The following is a 19,216-nucleotide window of genomic DNA, read 5'->3' on the forward strand; positions in this document are numbered from 1 at the left end:
GAGTATATGCAAAAGGGCTCAAGTCCATTTGGGGGTAAACACAGTGGTCCTTGTGGAGCCCTAGTTAATATTCCCAGCTCTTAAAGGGTGGGAACTAACATAAGGAACTATCCTGAGCCTAGATTTTGAAGGTGTGCACTACCACTTTGAGTTTAGCTTGGAAGCAATAATAAGTAAGTAAGTAAGTAAGTAAGTAAGTAAGTAAGTAAGTAAGTAAATTGTACATGCCCCTTGTAGCTAATGTAAGACATTAATCTGGCTGCTCCATTTTGGACTAGCTTCAATTTCTCAGTAGCCTTCAAGGGCAGTCCCTTGTAGAGCATGTTTCACACAATACATTTGTGTCATCTTTAAAATTGGCACAAGCCCCTCTATCTGTTTAAGCAACTGTAGGGAAACAAATATTTTATTTAGTGACCCTCACATCAACCATTAACTTTAACCATTAACCATTGTAATATATTCAAATGTCTCAAAGGGCACATAAATTGGGCCAGGAAGAGCTTACTGGTATCTCTGATTTTTACTATGTGATAAAGAACTCAGAGGAAATGTTTTCTAGTAATGGAAGTAGCTGTTACATTTGCCATTCCATCTCTGGCAGCAAAATCTTTTGGGCCAACCCTAGTTGTTTACCATATACATACGGTATTTAGCCAGGTTTGTAGAGTTCAGATTAGATCCTTTCTTCCTGGTTCCCAAGTGTAATATCAGGATTTTGCGGCTTGGTAGCAAACTTTGTAGGTTTGCTGTAGTCGGATAGGGGTGTTTGAACTGTAGGAGAGTCACCCTGAGTGAGTGTACTTCAGACTGAGGTTAAAATTCTAAGGGTGTTGGTAGTTCAAAAATAGACAAATCAGTGGGGTTGCCTTTGGGGTATGGAGACTGATCAGACTTCATCCAAAGGAGAAGGGTGTCTTGTGTGGTTCAGATAGCCATCTGGCCTTTCTGAGAGACTGAGGAAACCTTTTGAGATTAGGTCCATCACAGTTAAAATGGAACATTGCTGTTTAGATTTCAAATGGGCACTTGGTATTATTAGCCAACAGAAATAAATGACTTGCAGTTTGGACATGCCTCTTCACTAATGGACTTTTGGGGTTACATTGAGCATCTAGAGGAAATACAAGTAAGTTCTGCATTTCATAAGATTATTAATAGCATTCAGATGGGACCCATATGACATACCACCTTAATTTCTATTCAGCCCAACCCTTTAAAAAAAGCACAGCAAATACAGTAAGCCCCAAACCTATTGGTTTAGATACAAATATAAATTGAAACATCCACACTGAATGGATAAACAAAAGTAACATCATGAAACTGAGCAAGTTTGAAAGCAACAGGCTCTTTCCACCAAAGCCCCCCAAAATGATTTAAATAAATCTTAATATACAAATATGTTCCTGCAAGTTGGGTGTATATCATTGACATTCAGGATGAACATGGACTATAAAGCCTTCATTAAAAGACAAAGGCCCCCAAACAATGCTGATAGGTTTTAGATTTGATCTATTTTCATCCTTAATTTCCTGGCAGTTAGAGACTTAAAGCAGTTTGCCACCTGGTTACCTAAGGAGAGCCTACATCCATCGCTCCCTGCCTGTAATCTAAGATCTGCATTAGAGGTCTTGCCATGTGTGCCTATTGTGAAATCAGCATGGTCGATGAGCACACAAGACAGGGCTTTCTCAGTGGTGGCTCCACTTTATGGAACTCTCTTCCAGTTAACATTTACTTGGCCCACTGAGTTTTGGTATTCAATAAAGCCTTTAAATCTTATCTTTTTACTATTGCCTTTCTTTAAAAGAGTTTAGGTCAGAGGTAGCCTATTTTGTGTCGCTGTTTAGGACTGAAACTCTCATCAGCCATAGCCAGCATGGCCAGTGGTCAGGGATAATGCAAGCTGCAGTCCACAGCATCTGGAGGGCACTGTGTTGGTTACCTCTTGTTTAGGTGCTTTAACAGTTTCTTTCATGAATCAATTTGTTGCCTCCAATCAAAACTTCCTATTTTGTCTGATATTCGTTTTTTTTTAAAAAATTCTTGTCGCTCTCACTTTGTGATAGCTTGACCCCTGAAATGCAATTAATAACTGAAATAAATACATACATGTTGCAAAGCTTTCTTTTGCCTCTCAGAGGCAAGCTTTCATTTCCCTCATTTGCCCCAATCAGCCATTGCCTCCTTTTTAGAGAAATAACTTGCCTATGGAGTGTTTTTAATGCAGCCAGTCAAGAGTTCAGCTTCCTTTTCTCAATTCAATAATCTTTTGCCTTTGACACAAAGTTATACAAGTGCAGCCAACGTACAACAAACCGCCAGTCTCCTCTGAGCAAGTGGAACTATACAAACACATAGAAGTATTTTCTTAGAGCTGCAACATATTTGCAACTTTCTGTGCAGTGTTGGAAAAACATTTCCCCAGCCTCTTGCGCACAGACTTTGTGTAAAGTGGCTTAGGGCACAAAGGGAAGGTGAGCAGGTTCACTTCTGTCAAGTGGCTTGATGGAAGATTTCCTCTGGGAAACCCATTTGTGCCACCTTGAGTAACACGAGGGAAGAAAGGTGGAATATAATGTAGCAAATAAAATAAATAAAAGCCTAGCTTTTTCTTTTTTTAAAAGACACCCTCTTATTAAAATAGGGAGCTGAACTTAATGAAGGACTTTGTATAATATGAAATGGCCCATACCAAGATAGCAACAATTCTGAGTGGATGCACAGTCCACTTTCTGAGTGCATCTTGAAGCTCAGTTAAAACGTTGCTTATTTGCAAACCACCAGAAAATGCAGGAGGAGAATTGATGATGTGTATGTTGGAATAGGTGGCAGGCTTGTGATATGCAGAATTCCAGAATAAGTTCAGACGCACATCCCTCTACTGGTGAGTTGGACTGACCAGTTGCCATTACACATTTATTGCTACTTAAGTACATGTAGGAATCTTGAAGAAGACTGCAACAAGCTAGCCCCAAGAACATCAGTTTCTTGAAACATAGTCAGCAAGGGATGTGTGCAAGAAAGCAGGTTTTGGCTCATGCAAAGGTGGATACAGATTTACATCTGGATACACATCTGCACTGCAAAAATTCAGTCTGTCAAATATTTGGGGGGGGGCCAGGGCATGCTTCTCCCTGGATTCTCCTCCCTGCAGTACCCTGATGCTCCCCACAACCTACTGGGGGGGCAGGATGGATGTTGTTGAGAAGCAGCACTGGGAATGGATGGCTGTGAGCAGGCTGGCAATGAGAACAGAAGCACTAGACCAGTGATGGCCAAACTTGGCCCTCCAGCTGTTTGGGGACTACAACTCCCATCATCCCTAGCTAACAGGACCAGTGGTCAGGGATGATGGGAATTGTAGTCTCAAAACAGCTGGAGGGCCAAGTTTGGCCATCACAGCACTAAGTGAATCAGCAGTAACAGCCATGGGTGTAGCCAAGGGGGGGGTCTGCTGCCCCTCTAAATCAGTACAATAAAAAATCTGAGGTTCTGCCCTCCAACAAAAGCCTACACCCCTAACGAAAATCCTGGCTACACCCATGGTAGCAGCCACTGTCTTAATTGCCCTCAAAAGCTTTGTTGGGGCCCAGAGGCACCTGCACAGTGACCCTGTCCTGCACAGTGACCTGCACAGTGGAACTTCCCACCCTCTTTTCTCTTTGCACACACTGTAAATCTGCTCTGGTGGATTGGGGAAACAGATTTAAGGGATGGAACAGATTTAAGGGGTACAAGGAAGTTCCACTACACAGCTAAAACTCATTCAACTTGCAGAACTGTTTACTTGTATTTGGGCCATATTATTTTAAGGGGGAGGTTGATGTAAGCAAGTATCACACTGAACTGACTAGTTGAGTCTTTGTATGTAAATATGGATGCATGTTCCTGTCTGTGACCAGAACACTGAAATGGTGCTCTTATCACAATACTTGTTTGTAAACTGTTTTGAGTAAAAACACATTTCGAAAGGTATGATATATATTTTATTAGAAATTAAAAGAAGTAGTTGTGCAGAACTAGTGATGTGTAAGTAGAGCTGGACTGCAGCCCAGATCTAAAATGCCAAACTGTTGCCTTGATAAAAATTATAAACAAACCTGAAGTATATGGGAATACACTATATTATACTTATATCCTCGTTGTGCCTTCAAAAGCCCCATAAAACATTGTTCATCCCTGGACTACTTAGTGTTTGATCTTTGAAAAAAGACATTATTTCTCTTCGTTATGGAGAGGAATGAAAGAACAACCATGGACTCTTCCAAGACAAAGGTAAACTAGATTTTAGTAGAAACTTCAGTGTAACTGCAAATTTATTTAATGTTTCTAATGTCACTGAAAAAGTACAATTTATGAAAGCTGTCGTCCTGTTCTGCTACATCTTTTTTTTTTTTAAGGCGGTTCCATAAAAACTCACCCCCATTAAATGTAAAGAGTGTAGGTGAAGAGAATACAGAGGAGACATTTGGGTTTTGCATAACCTCTAATATCAGTTTAAACAGCAATGTAAAAATGAAGAGGTACATCGGAGGCAGCACTTGCTGCTGCCAGGGAGCCTCCCGCTTTCCCCATCATACTGAATGGGATAATAGACACAAAAAGGAACACTTTGTTACAAGTTTCCATTAATTGACAACAATAATGCCTTAAGATTTAATACTAATGCATTCAAGACATTAATGATAATCCATTAATATGAGGGACCTGACAATGTAAAAGTGGAATCAAAGATATGATCCACCGTAACAATGTAACAGTTGGGTGGGGATAACAGCTTGCATATTGAATATAAAGGGCTGGTGAATTGATATCAGCAAAGAAAATGTGACTAATACGGTGGCTTTGAAACAGAGAAAAAATGGGCACATATAAAATTGTCATTAAATACTATTGCTACATGAACAGCAAGCAGCATTATGGGCCCATATTTTTGATTACAGAGGTTTGTGTTCCTAAAAATCCAAATGTTAGGAATAAACCAATCATTAGCAATATTTTATTTCAATAGGAAGATATGCATTCTTGCAGTCCTCCAAGACAATGCCTCATAGACTCAAAAGTGAACAGCAGGTGGAATTAATTTTACATGGAGAAAATTACAACCGATATTGGCACAACAGAAGCCTACAGCCAATTTCATGCTGGATGTATACATTCACTAACCAACCAACCAACCACACAGCATAAACACATCCACAAATTCAGATCAAGTTGTGGAAGAGTATAGGAAACTACCTTTAAAACCTCGAACTGCTATTCCTGTCAATCATTTGGGTGCATTTGCGACTTGATTATGAGATCATGCGAGATGAAAAGAAATAAGTAAACAAATGTTGATGTTCAGATGGGTAAAATGGAAGCATGGTATAAAATACGTCACAGGAAGATTAAACTACATTTAATAAATTAATAGGGAAATGTGTAGCCAAAATATAAGAAATAAAGCTGAAGAAGATAAAAACAGCATGATGATCTCACAAATGAAACTTATTATATAAGATAAAGGTAATTTAAAAAATATTCTATACAATGATCTGGTTTCCACATCACATTAAACCATACATAAAAATGAACATGCAGTGTTTTGGTGCATAGCACTGGAAAATTCTCCTCTGCTTCTGCTACACTGCTGGAAAACAAGCCAGAATTTAGAGAGAAACAAACTATGAACCTAGGTTTGGATGTCACAGCAAGTCAGACTCTGGCTTGTCTCGTAGTGGCATGGCAGCAGCAGCAGCAGGAGCAGGGGAGGAACAGAGCAAGAACGTTTGAGCACCATGTACTAGCATGCTGCATGTTCACATTAAACCATTAATGTGATGTGAAAACCATGCTAATGCATATCAATATTTCAGCAAGCCCACTCATTAGAAGTATGGTTGACAACAATCTAAATGAACATTTGCAGATGAATGCTAATTAAGGGCACAATTCAGAATCCACTTGCTTCAGAGAGAATTTTGATGCAGAAACAAGTGGTAGACCACAGTTCCATTCATTTCATTGGGAGAGTTAATCATGACCTTAACTGTCTCTAATTAAACTGCATGGGGCTTTTAACTTGAAGTAGATTTCATTCTTCCTACTCATGTAGGGAATTTGTTTTTTACATTTCTTCTGTTTGCAACTTGTATAGCTTTTCAATTAAGGTAAGAAGCTGGATCTTTCCAATACATTCCATATTCTCTAATGTTGAGTTTCATGCGCTGTAGATTGGGGTGGGGGGGCATGAAATAGTGTGACATGAATACATCACTGTATGTCCTGTGTGCATTCACTAACGTAATTGTTTTAGAAGACTCCCCCATCCACATTTTGCATTTTTGGTAAAAAATAATATATCGGCTTTACTAGCCAACTAATAATCATACACTAATTTCATATATCCAACATTCTGGAAAGCAGAACACCACTGACAATGTTTATACGTTTGTTTCTGATTCATATTAAATCTTCATACTTGGATACAATCTTGAGTTATATGCAGAAAAAACACCAATGATCTGTTTAGTAGCTGATGTTTCTGTGGTGCTCTCAAATGCTATACCCTACACCTAGATTTTTGTTGCTTTTTTAAAAAACAAAAAGGTTATAAAATTATTTTGATACAATTTTAGGCAGCAGGTGTAGTTGGGTTGGTTTGTATAATTCAGGCTTCAGAACCAGTTCCCTGGGTACACATTACTCAGGATCAATAATGAAAATGCAATGAGGAAGATTTCTTAATACACTGTAATTTTACATTTTTATTGTTTGGTGAAATAAACAAGGTGCTTTAAAACAGCAGAAAAAAAAATACAAACAAGTGCCAGAATGAAAGGAAGCAAAAAGGAAATAAAGGGCAGAGAGAAGGGTTCCTGTAATTTCTTCCACAATGATGAGCAAAAAATAAAATAAAATGTGTGTTTGCTATTTGAAACACTTTTAGAGGCTGGTAGTCAATATCAACTTATTACTGAACTATCAGCTAGATACCAGTTATTTAGCACTGGCCCATTTCTGAACATTATTTAGATATTCACATCATCAGCAGTTCAGCACACTGCAGTGTAATGGAAAGTACTCCCTAAACTGAATTGGAACTGAGATCCAAAAGGGAAAAAAGGTAAATAAATATCTTGCATATATGTCAAACTATATTCTCCAAACAAAACCTTACATCTTATGAAAGGAGTCAGAAAGTACCAACAAAACAAAAGAAAAAAAAGGTTTCTGCTTTCTACTACTATAATACTGTTAAATCTCCAAGGCTGAAAATGTCCCATGTGTTGATTTTCTGCCTTTTTAAAAAAATTAGGTGGTGAAGTAGAAATTCAAACACAGGAAGAAAATGCATATATATGAGAGCACTGGTTCACCGAAATATCAAATATACAGTATTCTAGTGTCAAAAGTACAGGCAGAAATGTCCAAGAATTCTTGGTGAAAAGGGGGTAATTGAGGAGTAAAAATTCTACTTGACAATCACTCACATTTTAACAGTGCATTAATTATAACAAAAGCCAGATGGTAAGTGAGCAACAAAGTCATAGTGTTCAGTGTTTACTGCAGAATATTTCTTTTCTGCTCATTTAAATGAGGTTGGAAACATATACTCATGTATGGAAAACTTTTAAGGAGCTATGTTTATTCTTCCTTTCCGGCTTCTTGAAAGAGGCAGAGTTGTGACATTGATTTTTGAGTTAAATGACAGTACACGGTGATTTGGATAAAGCGTTCACCGTGCCTCGTTCATTATCAAAGGATTGCTTAGTCCTCCAATCTGGCTCGATCTATTCTTTTGCCTCTAGGAAAAGTGTTTCTTGAGGGTACAATTTTAATTCCAGTAATGATTTATTTGGATCCAGCTGGGTCACCTGTGAAGACAAAAACAAAACAAAACAAAAAAACAGAAAAAACCCTTAAAAAACAAGTACAGGTAGCCATCATATACATTTTCAAAAGCAGACTGTTAACTATTTTAGGGCCTTTTAATTGTTTTACTTATAACATTCAGGAAAATAGCATCAATTCATACATAAGAATATGTATATATTTGCAATGGGCTGCAAGAAAGATAGGTTTATTGTAAGTTGCATTTTGTATCACCTGGCAAAGGTCTCTTATTATCTTTATTTAGAGAATCTATCAGCATTTGTCAATGCAGATGTTATGTTTGTGAGATTATTGGAATCTTACGGGTACACAGGACAGAAACGACATGCCTAGCACTTTTTTCTATATAGACCCAAAATACTCACTTAATTTAATTGATGTTTCAAATATGTAAATGGCTTAGACATCCTCTAATAATTGCAATTTGATTTTTCAGCGCATTGCAGAGAGCATGTCACCTGTGTACAGTGGAACCTCGGGTTGTGGACGTAATCCATGATGGAAGCACGTCCGCAACCTGCAGCATTCACATCCTGAAGCGCCACATCTGCGCAGGCATGATTTGGTGCTTCTGCGCATGCGGCAAAACCCGGAAGTAACCTGTTCCGGTACTTCCAGGTTTCCCACAGTCCGCAACCCAAAAACACGTAACCTGAAGCGACTGTAACATGAGGTATGACAGTAATTGACAAATCCATTTCAGCTCACTCCATGCTTAAATTCCATTGACTTTCTTTCCCCAGTAGTGCTTGGATATGATTATGTTTTCCAAGTTTAAAATCTGGGCTTGAAAAGATATATTACTGGAAACTCGACTGCATAATAGGAGAGTGATTTAATTGTTTACCCACACCTGTGAAACCGTACTGTATGATTTACCAAGAATTGCTATCTAGTGAAACACATACATTAGAAACGAGCACAGCTCTACTGCAATATGCAGGTACACTGTTCTGTAGAAGTATACAGTATAACTTCCCAGCAATTGCAATTTGAGCTTTTAGGATAGGGTCTCACCTGAAAACATTAAATACATGTTTTGTTAGACCAGATTGCCATTCCTCCCTCTCCTGCTCATACTCTGTATGCAAAACTAGTTTTCACTGGCAGACTGTACATGGGCAGTGAATTGTGGTATGATGAATAACTGCATTGGAATATGTAGCTGCAATCAAAGGCTCAAGCGTGTAACCACATAGGGTGCATTGAAATTTGAAATAAGTAGTAACTGTCTACTGCTCACAAACACAGGGCAATTTTATGTTAGGCATTACTGAACAAATCAAGTTCCAGTAGTTGCTGAAGTCCCGCTTTGTGAACAGAAAAAATATAGTTCCATACCATTGTTACTTGAGTCTTATTCCTAGTGTTATATCCCACCTTAGCCATCCATTGGTGTTCTAGCTTTGTTTCAACCGTTTCATTTTTCTGTGTTTTTAAAATTGAATTGATTTTATTTTGTTTGGATGGTTAGTATTTTAAATTCTATACTGCTTGTTGCACTTGGTGACGCTCCGCTGATGGAAGGCATCTGTCAGCAGAACAGGGAGGAAGGGAATTTTCTGGGGGTTGGGGGACCCTCCGAGGCAGATTTCAGATGGAGTGGTGGTCTTTGGGAGGGGAAGGGAGACCTAACTTTCTATTCCTCCCTGTTCCACTGATGCATGCCTTTTGTCAGCAGAATGACACCAACTAGATTCTACCACATACATAGATATGTCGTAGCACCATACCATGAATGCTTGAAATTATGAAATGTTTTAAAAGGCCATTAAAAAGGATTTGTGATATAGCATTTTCTACAAAGCATTATTTCCAAAGAACATACCACTTAAAATGAATGGGAAGAAACTATCTTAGAAAATATGTTTTATAAAACTACTGTGACTCTGAATTCTGTTTTGCACTTACAGAAGCCTAATAATGAAGCTTTTTGTTTCATATTTAAAGCCTTTAGCATTTCACTGCTACAGTGCTGAACCATTCTTTGGACAAGAGGTACCGTGCACCTGAGAAAAGCAATTTGCTTTCTCTGTTCAGTTCAAGTCTGTATCTAATTAAATCCACTCACTTTCCAAATCCCATAACCCCTTTATTGCAAAAGCAAGGAAAGGTAAGTAGAGTGAGAATGTCTTCTGTGTATCAGGCGAAAACTGGTTTGAAAAGCGAGGCTGGGTTAATGAACACTATCCTCCAGACTGTAACCAGATGGAAACCTATTATTCACTTGAGTGTAATTAAGGATGCACATCCTAATCGGAACTCTTGGGTTTACAAACTCAAGTTACCCTTAATAACAACTATCAACGATGTCCTTTTCTCAAGTGTTTTCAACTTTGGAGGTTAGCTGAGTACCTGTGCTAAGAGGAGGTTTGCTGCTTTTCACCCTTGATTTCAGTGTGCCTGCTGGTTTTTTAATTCACCTAGGGACTGCAGAGTTTGCAAATGTTTACACCATTACCCAATTAACTAACAATATGGCTCCTACATCTGTCAACAAACAAAGCTGTTGTTGCTTTGTTTTAGCTGCTTGGCATTTTCTGTTCATATGGGTCGCCATTGTACTTAATTATCACGCCAGATCCCGTCTGCAGCATTTACTTTGTTATTTGTAGTATGTAAATATGTTGCTTTAGCATGGAAAACAGAAGCTTTATTATCACTCCTCTGACCAAAAGATAGGCTTTAGATGGCAAGCAAAAAACCTGAAAGCAGCAACAACTGAAAGGAAAATTAGAAACAAGTTATCTCTGGGCATATTCAGGCAGTACTTTCCTCCCGAAATTGTATCCAGGATGACAGCAAGAACCGTCTTCATGAACATGGTCTTCTTCCCTCCCATGCCCTCTTCACCACTTTCTGATACCTGATACCGTGTATGTGTGTGTGTGTGTGTGTGTGTGTGTGTGTGTACTTCTGATCTGACGCCCTGCAAAGTTATTTTTACATTCTCTGTTGGCAAACAAGTAAATCAAACACCATAATTTATCCCACACTTCTACGTCCTGAAAATTACCATAAGTTCAATACTACCACATTTCTCCTGAAGGCTCAAATATTTACATCAAAAACCATTTCCTAATATTGGGGACATCCCTAAAATGGCTTGTATTTCTGCCTACAGTTCAACCTCAGTTAGCAGTGAGCCACTGGGATTCATTATTAGCCAATTAGATATGACCACCTGCGGCTTGTCCAAAGACCTCATCTTAGTAGAGCCAATCTTGGGAGAATCATCCTTAAATTTTAAATTTCTCTTATTAGTCCCTGGCTTTCCTAGGGCACTTGAAGGGTTGTCATGCATGATCTTTTCCTCTTGACTGTGGATTTGGCTGTTACCTTCACAATCTCCTTCTTCATCCAAGAAACTTTGTTGTATGGGCATTATATTTAGCTCAGTGACCAGGAATGAAGGGGTTTCTAGTGCAACAACAGCTGGGGACCCCAGTTTGAGAAACATTGAGGCTGATGGTTAAATAGTATTTATATATAAATAAGAATTACTCAAATAGTAGACATGTAAATGTATTCAATAACTTAAGGGTACAATATACTATCAACTAAAGTAACTAAAATTATCCCGGTTCTTATCATTCCATTGCATCATATATTGTAAGAAGGGGACACGGGTGGCGCTGTGGTCTAAACCATGACAGGGTGAGCTCCCGTTGCTCTGTCCCAGCTTCTGCCAACCTAGCAGTTTGAAAGCATACCAGTGCGAGAAGATAAATGGGTACCGTTGTGTCAGAAAGGTAAATGGCATTTCTCTGTGCTCTGGCTTCTGTCACGGTGTTAGGTTGTGCGAGAAACTTTAGTCATGCTGGTCACATGACCTGGAAAGCTCTCTGTGGTCAAAAGCCGGCTCCCTTGGCCTGAAGCGAGATGAGCGCTGCACCCCATAGTAACTTTTGACTGGACTTACTGCCCAAGGGTTATTTACCTTTACCTTTCCTATATTGTAAGATGCTGGTAAACATTTGCATTGAAGGGAAAAAATCAATAGAAAGAAAGAAAGTTCTGAATCATACTGGAATTGCTAGGAGAATAGTAGCTGATATACTCTGTGGTCCACCCCCATTGTTGGGCAGATAATAACCAGCAAAATATGGCTCCCTATGTTAAAGCTCTGTTCCAATTTGAAGCACCATACCTCTGGGTAATAATGGGACGCGGGTGGCGCTGTGGGTTAAACCACAGAGCCTAGGACTTGCTGATCAGAAGGTTGGCAGTTCGAATCCCCGCAACGGGGTGAGCTCCCGTTGCTCGGTCCCTGCTCCTGCCAACCTAGCAGTTCGAAAGCATGTCAAAGTGCAAGTAGATAAATAGGTACCACTGCTCTGGTTCGCCAGAAGTGGCTTCGTCATGCTGGCCACATGACCCGGAAGATATACGCCGGCTCCCTCGGCCAATAAAGCGAGATGAGCGCCGCAACCCCAGAGTCGGTCACGACTGGACCTATTGGTCAGGGGTCCCTTTACCTTTACCTCTGGGTAATGCTATTTAGGCTACAATGGCTGAAACAGTAATACCATTAGAAGCCAATAGAAAGTCTCCAGTCACTTTCAGTGGACTGTGGACAGGATCCAGAGTGTTTTCTTGGGTTGGGGTTATTTAGGTTTTTATATATATATTAATTTTTTTTAATCTTTATTTCGGCTCTTGTGATTTATATGGAAATTGTTCAATTTGGTTGTGTACTTTTGATGTTTATTGTTTATTATTTATTATTGTTTATTACTGCTTTTGTTATGTTTGTATGTTTTAAGTCACCGAGAGCATGGTTTGAACTTCGGGAAGACAACATACAAATAAATGATTGACTGAATGACTGATTGATTTTCTAGGGCTTCTATCAGTATAGTGGATTTGTATTCAAATACATTTCTTGATAGAGCTCATCCTCTCCAAACCCCTATTTACATATTCACCTGAGCTGACCCTGCACATAACACCAAATGCTCACACTCTATACAACAGCAATTTACGGCTTCCTACATACAGCTCCTTATGCACACTGACCCAGGAGAAAAATGTAAAGTGAAATAATGGCAAGCAGCCTAGTCAGGTCATTTAAAGTAATGATAGGAATATACAACTATTGTAAGTCAAACATGAGTAACAAGGATCATACTCATTACTTTCGTTCACGCCCTAGAACAGGATTCTGTTCTCAAGCAGGCAAACTTCCTTTGCCATTTACACATGCTTGAATTACTCTGATGAATCTAGTGGACAAAGAATCCTTTAACTTTCCTTCCTAATCCCCCTTATCAAGGTGTAAGTGCTGTGAAAATCACTTAAATGCACACCTGGTGGAGGACAAAATCTTTTTCAAAATCTGTATTATCTCAGTATGACACAAACGAGAACAGTCAATTCATTCTGTCTGATAAAATAATAATCTCTACGTATACTAGGATTCTGTAATTAAGAGCTTCAAACAAGGGTCCAAATAAACACACACTTTGAAGAGGTGCACTTTGATCTGATTTAGCAACACTCATCTGCCAATGGTTTTTATTGGCACTGTGCAATGTCCAAGAATAATGGGAAAAGAAATATATAATGTGTACTTTAATAAAAATGGGTTATTTTTTTAACAATGTTGGTCATAATACAACACTTTAAAACAACTGGGTTATTCAAATTGAATGTGTGTGTGAATTTTAAGACTAGGAATCACATAAGTCTATGACCAATCTTCTACTTAAATAAAAATAGATATTAAAGTACTTCAGTACAGTTACATATTGAGGAAATTTGATTACGACAGCCCTTCCTTTAGAGAAAATATTTACGGTTAGGAAAATCATTACTGTAGCCTGCCCTGGTGAAGGGCAGGTAATAACAATAAAAATGGTTTGCATCACTTTGATATTATCTAAAATAGTCTCCAAAGGTTTGTATTGTTTTATATAAGGAAATGTTCTAAAATGTTTTTACACTTTTTTGTTTTATGGTTGTCAACTGTTTTGTTTTATAAAATAGTTGTATATTTTATTATGCAGTAAAGAGGGCACAATAAATCAAATAAATAAATGCAGATTCTTTACAATACCCTCACCCTCAACCTGGTGACCACCAAAGATTTTTGACTCACAAGTCCCACCAGCCCTAGCCAGCATAGGCAATGGTCATGGAGATGCTAGCGGTAGTCATGGAGGGCACCAGGTTGGGGAAGTCTAGTTTACAACAGTGCTACCAGAAATGATGTAAAGTCACGTTTTAAAAATACTGTTTAGGAAAGAAGGAGTTGCACGAGTTCAGTTATACATATTTTCAACATGAATGTTCTTTAAAAATTGTTTTTGATGGTTTTTTATTTTTCGCCTTGGGCTTCTTTGGGGAAGAAGGGTGTGGGATAAAAATCTATTAAAAAGCAGTCCACTAAGACCTGTCAGTCTTGCAGATGTGTGAGCTAAGTTGTGCAAATGGTTTTTTTTTTGGCAAAAAATTACAAGCATGGGTCATAGAAAAGGATTTATGAGGAATAAACAAGGTTCAGGAGAAATTATAGCACATTTGCTCTATTCTTTATTTTACAGGGTCTAATTGGACATGTCCTGAAATTGCTATGCTAAATGGCATCCAGGCGGATTTTTGCTGAATTGGCAAAATGTCCAGGAAAACCTGGATGTATGGTAAGTGGAGCTATTTTTTAAAAATAATAATAATCAGGGAAAATAAAAGGAAAGCCCCAAAATGATATTTTTTTGGGGGGATGTTCCCCCCGAAAGCTCAGCAACTTTGTCTGGATTTTCACCTTTGGGAATATGGCAACCCTAATATAAGGAGTGAGGTATGGTGCAGAGGAATCTCACCAAACACATGATGGTCAATAGAGGAGTAAAGCCAGGCTGCCTATTCACACCTATCCTACATAAATGACATCTAAACACATGACATAGTCCATAGACTGGAAACCTAGGTTGCATGCACCCCTGCAACACATGAGAGAAACATTTGAATCAATGTATGCAAATAGCTTGGTACTACTGTCTTTTACTCACCTAGGCTTGAAGAAATTTCTTAAAAGGCTTATAATTTTTAATTTAGGGTGTTTTAATGCTCTGATGGAATTTCTATTGTGTATTTTAATTATGGATAGATTTTATAGTTGCAAACTACTTAAAGGCCATTTTGGCACATGTAGAAATCTAGAAGAACAGAAGGTTTCCCCTCTATTTTGGGCTCTTCTAGAACATCTATAGATTATGCCTTCTGGATAGTATATACCTATCTCCCAATGGATTTGTATCTGGAATTTGAAACAGGTGGAAATGTCCTTTATGTGACTGAAATGTCCTTTATGTGATGGTCCAAGGGAAAATTCCTTTAAACATTTTGTCTAGTTTAACAACCTATTCAGATGAAGAGACTGTTTGTTTTCTGTTACAAGATATTTACCAATTTGCGACAAACAGAACAACAATGTAAGCATTAGCGACAAGACAAAATGGAAAGAACCAAAGTAGCCTCATATGAGATTTAAGAGGTTTTTTTTCCAGTTTCTTGAAAACTGGGACTTTTCATAGTATTTGGAGGAAATATTTAGTAGAATTATACAGTGTTTCAACTTTTATTATCCATCTATTTTATTGTTCATCTTTATTCTTTTATCACCCTGAGCTCCTTTGGGGAGGAAGCTTGGAATATTAATTTAACCAAAAGAATATGTTTATGTGTTGGAAACTTTACACTGGCACTTCATTTTTACAGTTGTCAAGGACAACAGCTGGCACAATGATTTTGCTGAGGAATGTTGATAATGATGACGACAACTGTGAATTTTGAGTGCTTCTAAAATGGAATCTAGTGTAACATTTTCCTCTGTGGGTTGCTAAAGGTCAGTACACTATACACTCACTTTATAGGCTTGTGAATTATTTCAGTTCAACAATTAACATATATGCATTGTAAGATGCTAAGAAAATATTTTATTCCCTCAATTTTCTGAGCACGAGCATATCTGAAGCCATAAGTGAAAGTACCTGTGCTGAACTATGAAAAAAGCTCTATATGAATGAATTTTCAAACCAAACAGAGTTTGAGACACAGAGGACTAAATATAGATTGTATGCTAAGAAGGGACTGGCCTTTAATTTGAATGCACATTTCTAGTTAGCAATGTAGGGAGGTGTTTCTAAAACATTTAGAATGGTGAACAGAAGATGTGCAGATGCTACAATATGACTGACTGATATACAGATTAAATCAATAACATGTATACAAAAATGCAGTGGCAATTTACAGATTCTTAAAGAGTTCTGGCAGTGCAAACCCCATCGGAATGAACAGGGCTAGAGCTGAAGGATCACTTTGAGGATCAGAGCCTTATTAAGATGCATTTACTTGTCCAATTACCAAAACAGCAGGAGATCATTAAATTTTCTAGTTAGCAGACACAGCAATGTTAATATCTTAATGTTGCCAAGGCTATTTCTTGGCATTTTGCTACTACACTTTCTTTCTTCTAGCAAAAATTCATAAAATAAAAGCTAAGCATGAGAAAAAATAACACATACGCACACACCCCAAGATTGTTTAACAGGTGACCCAAAGAGGCAACTTCCCCCGGCACCGTCTGAGAATGATCAGACAACACACTAATCAAATAAAGTTTGAAACCAGTTGAGAGAAAAGACCATAGTGAAAATTGGGGGTGGGTGGAAGAGAGAAGAAACTGGTGGTGCATTTGAACAGAATACTTTCATCTTATAGACAGCTGTATGTAGTGTTCAACATGTTTAGTTGGTCATTTTCTGAGAAACGAACTGTCAAATTAAGATGCCTACTGAGTATTTAGCACTCAGCTTAGACTATCAATATTTCTTTTCAGCTCTAGAAGCAATTTAGAAAAAGGTGGCAGGTTGCAATCATATACTCACTCATTGGAACTTATTTCTGTGTAGACATATATTATGAAAAGTGTCAATATAGAAGAGGGAGATTTGTCTTTATCATGTTACTAAAAGTATGTCTGCGATCATTGGCAGTGGGTTCGAGACAGAAAAAAAGGAAAACCTTTTTCCATAAATGTATGGAAATTACTAATGCAAGTTGTTATTCTGGCTGCTAACATAGATGGATTTTTAAAAAAGAATTATCAACAAAATTATGGAAACTAGATCGATGACAATTAGTCATGAAAGCATAAGCAAAAACAAATTGTGCATGGTCAACAGCAGTAAGCATTCGAATATCAAATATTAGAGACAAATAACAGCATAGTCGTTCCTTCCATAGGTATCCTGATGGCTACTGTGGATAGTAGACTAATTCAGAAATACACAATTCCTGTATTCAGAAATATGATACACATTGCAATATAGCTTCTTGCTTGCAACATCAAGCTCCCCTCTCTAGTGCATAAACTGTACAAAACAACACCAACACCTGCTTCTTACCAAAAAGAAAACCAAGGAAAGGGAAGAAGGGTGAAGGCGGAAGTGTTTTTAATCTTTAACCTGTATTTTATAGTCATGCCATTGCTAGACACAATCTGGCTCTAAACCAGCCTAAATCCTTCTCTTGAGTGGATGAACTATATTATTTCAGTCAGATTAAATTTATTTTAACTACTCCTTTGTAAGGGAGGAAAGAGAGATAGTTACCCCCCCCCCTTCTTGTTTATTTAAACTGCTGTTGGAATTGACTAATTAAAGGGATTTTTAAAAGCATAATACTCTAAACAGAGCAAACTGGTTCTGAATTATTAAGCAACATTTTAGATGCATTTGAATAACCTTAAGTGACTTAACTGCCACCTGATCCTAAGCTACGGCTCAGATAAATAAATGTGAAATACTGTAGACGTCCTAGCTTACTAAGGCTTCCAGATACAGTAAATAAAGAGCTTAAGTCCCCAGTACACAGTCCGTAAAAGACATACTCTCTGATAAATGGAGTTCACTGGTGTACTTTTAAAGAGGAAATGCAGGGCAGGAAAAAAAACAGGGTTTAATTTTTATTACAAAGGAAAATTGCAGGTGCAGGCTGTTAAGACATGCCAGAGCTCTTGGGAGATGTGAAGAAGCCTTGTCTGTGTTTCAAATGCCATACAAAAACCCAGTGTCATAACCTCTCTTGAGTGGTCAACTCCACCTCTCTTGAGTTGTCACCTTGGCAATAAAAGGATATCATTTCTCACAGGCAAAAGAAACAGTCAAACATTATCTTTATTAGAGCCAACTAAAAGGTCACAAAAAGTGATCAAGCTTTCAAGTTTTCGATGGCTTGCTCACTTCTCTAAGATCTTTTAGTTGGTCCTCATAAAGATATACTGCACTGTTCCTTTTGGACTATTTTTTTTAATGGGCGAACATGGCTTTCTACAATTTCCTTCTGCTTTGGAGATTTCCTAATATATGTGTAATTACATGGAATTGCTGTTCTTCCACTCATTGAAGATCTTTTGACTGACTGATTGATGTTTTTGTAAATGGAAGAGGAGGGAAGGCAATTTTGGTTGGCCTGCCATTCACCCTGCAGCCTCCCATGTCACCTTTCACCTTGTCATAGGTGGCTCAGTCCCTGACTTTCCCTCTGCTAAGTGAGGAAGGTCTGCAGGGTGCTTCTACTCTTCACAAAACCAGGACCTTTGAAACAGATTGTGCAAGACTTTATACTCAAGGTGGTGTATATGGTTCCCCCCCTTCCTAAATTAATCCTCACAACCTCCCTGTCACGTAGGTTAGGCTGAGAGGCAGTGACTGGTCCAAGGTCACCCAGTAAGCTAAATGGCAAAGTGGGGATTGGAACACTGATCTCCTGGGTCCTAGTTCAACACCCTAACCATTACACCACACTGGTGCTACTCAACACGGAGAGGGCTGAGGACTGAGGGGAGAACAACAGGTGCAAGCACACTGTAAGAAGCCTTGCATGCATGCTCCTGCCCCCATCCCCACTTTGAGCATACTCATATATAGGTGAATGTTGGAACATGGTCTAGGTGCCCTTCTAAGTACGTCTGAGCATTTGAACACATACTTTAAATAAGCGTATAGAGCTGTTAAATACCATCTGAAATGAGGACCAGGCAACGTTAAGACTTCTGTGGAAACAAGCACTGAACTCTCCTCTCTTTTCTCTTTCAGATGCTGGCATCAACTTTGAACCATAACAAATGGTAATGGCAAAGGATGTACAGTGGTACCTCGGGTTAAGTACTTAATTCATTCCGGAGGTCCGTTCTTAACCTGAAACTGTTCTTAACCTGAAGCACCACTTTAGCTAATGGGGCCTCCTGTTGCTGCCGCGCCGCCGGAGCACGATTTCTGTTCTCATCCTGAAGCAAAGTTCTTAACCTGAAGCACTATTTATGGGTTAGTAG

The 19,216-nt window shown here is 38.5% G+C and overlaps 1 protein-coding gene and 1 long non-coding RNA gene across 6 annotated transcripts in view; one reads left to right on the forward strand and one right to left on the reverse strand.

Moving 5' to 3' along the window:
• Positions 1-19,216, forward strand: part of LOC309371417 — a 47,845-nt gene that overhangs the window by 27,204 nt on the left and 1,425 nt on the right. For all 5 annotated transcript variants that reach the window (XR_014169082.1, XR_014169083.1, XR_014169084.1 and 2 more), the window contains 2 exons: positions 14,427-14,522; positions 18,981-19,044. This is a non-coding gene — a long non-coding RNA (uncharacterized lncRNA). The remainder of the gene's footprint in view (positions 1-14,426; positions 14,523-18,980; positions 19,045-19,216) is intronic.
• Positions 4,989-19,216, reverse strand: part of FAF1 (Fas associated factor 1) — a 166,837-nt gene continuing 152,609 nt past the window's right edge. The window contains exon 19 of the mRNA XM_081913955.1: positions 4,989-7,862. Coding sequence (XP_081770081.1) covers positions 7,779-7,862 — 84 coding nt within the window. The 3' untranslated portion in view covers positions 4,989-7,778. The remainder of the gene's footprint in view (positions 7,863-19,216) is intronic.

The sequence above is a fragment of the Podarcis melisellensis genome, assembly GCF_964234715.1.
Source record: "Podarcis melisellensis genome assembly, chromosome: 6".
Lineage (NCBI taxonomy): Eukaryota > Metazoa > Chordata > Lepidosauria > Squamata > Lacertidae > Podarcis > Podarcis melisellensis.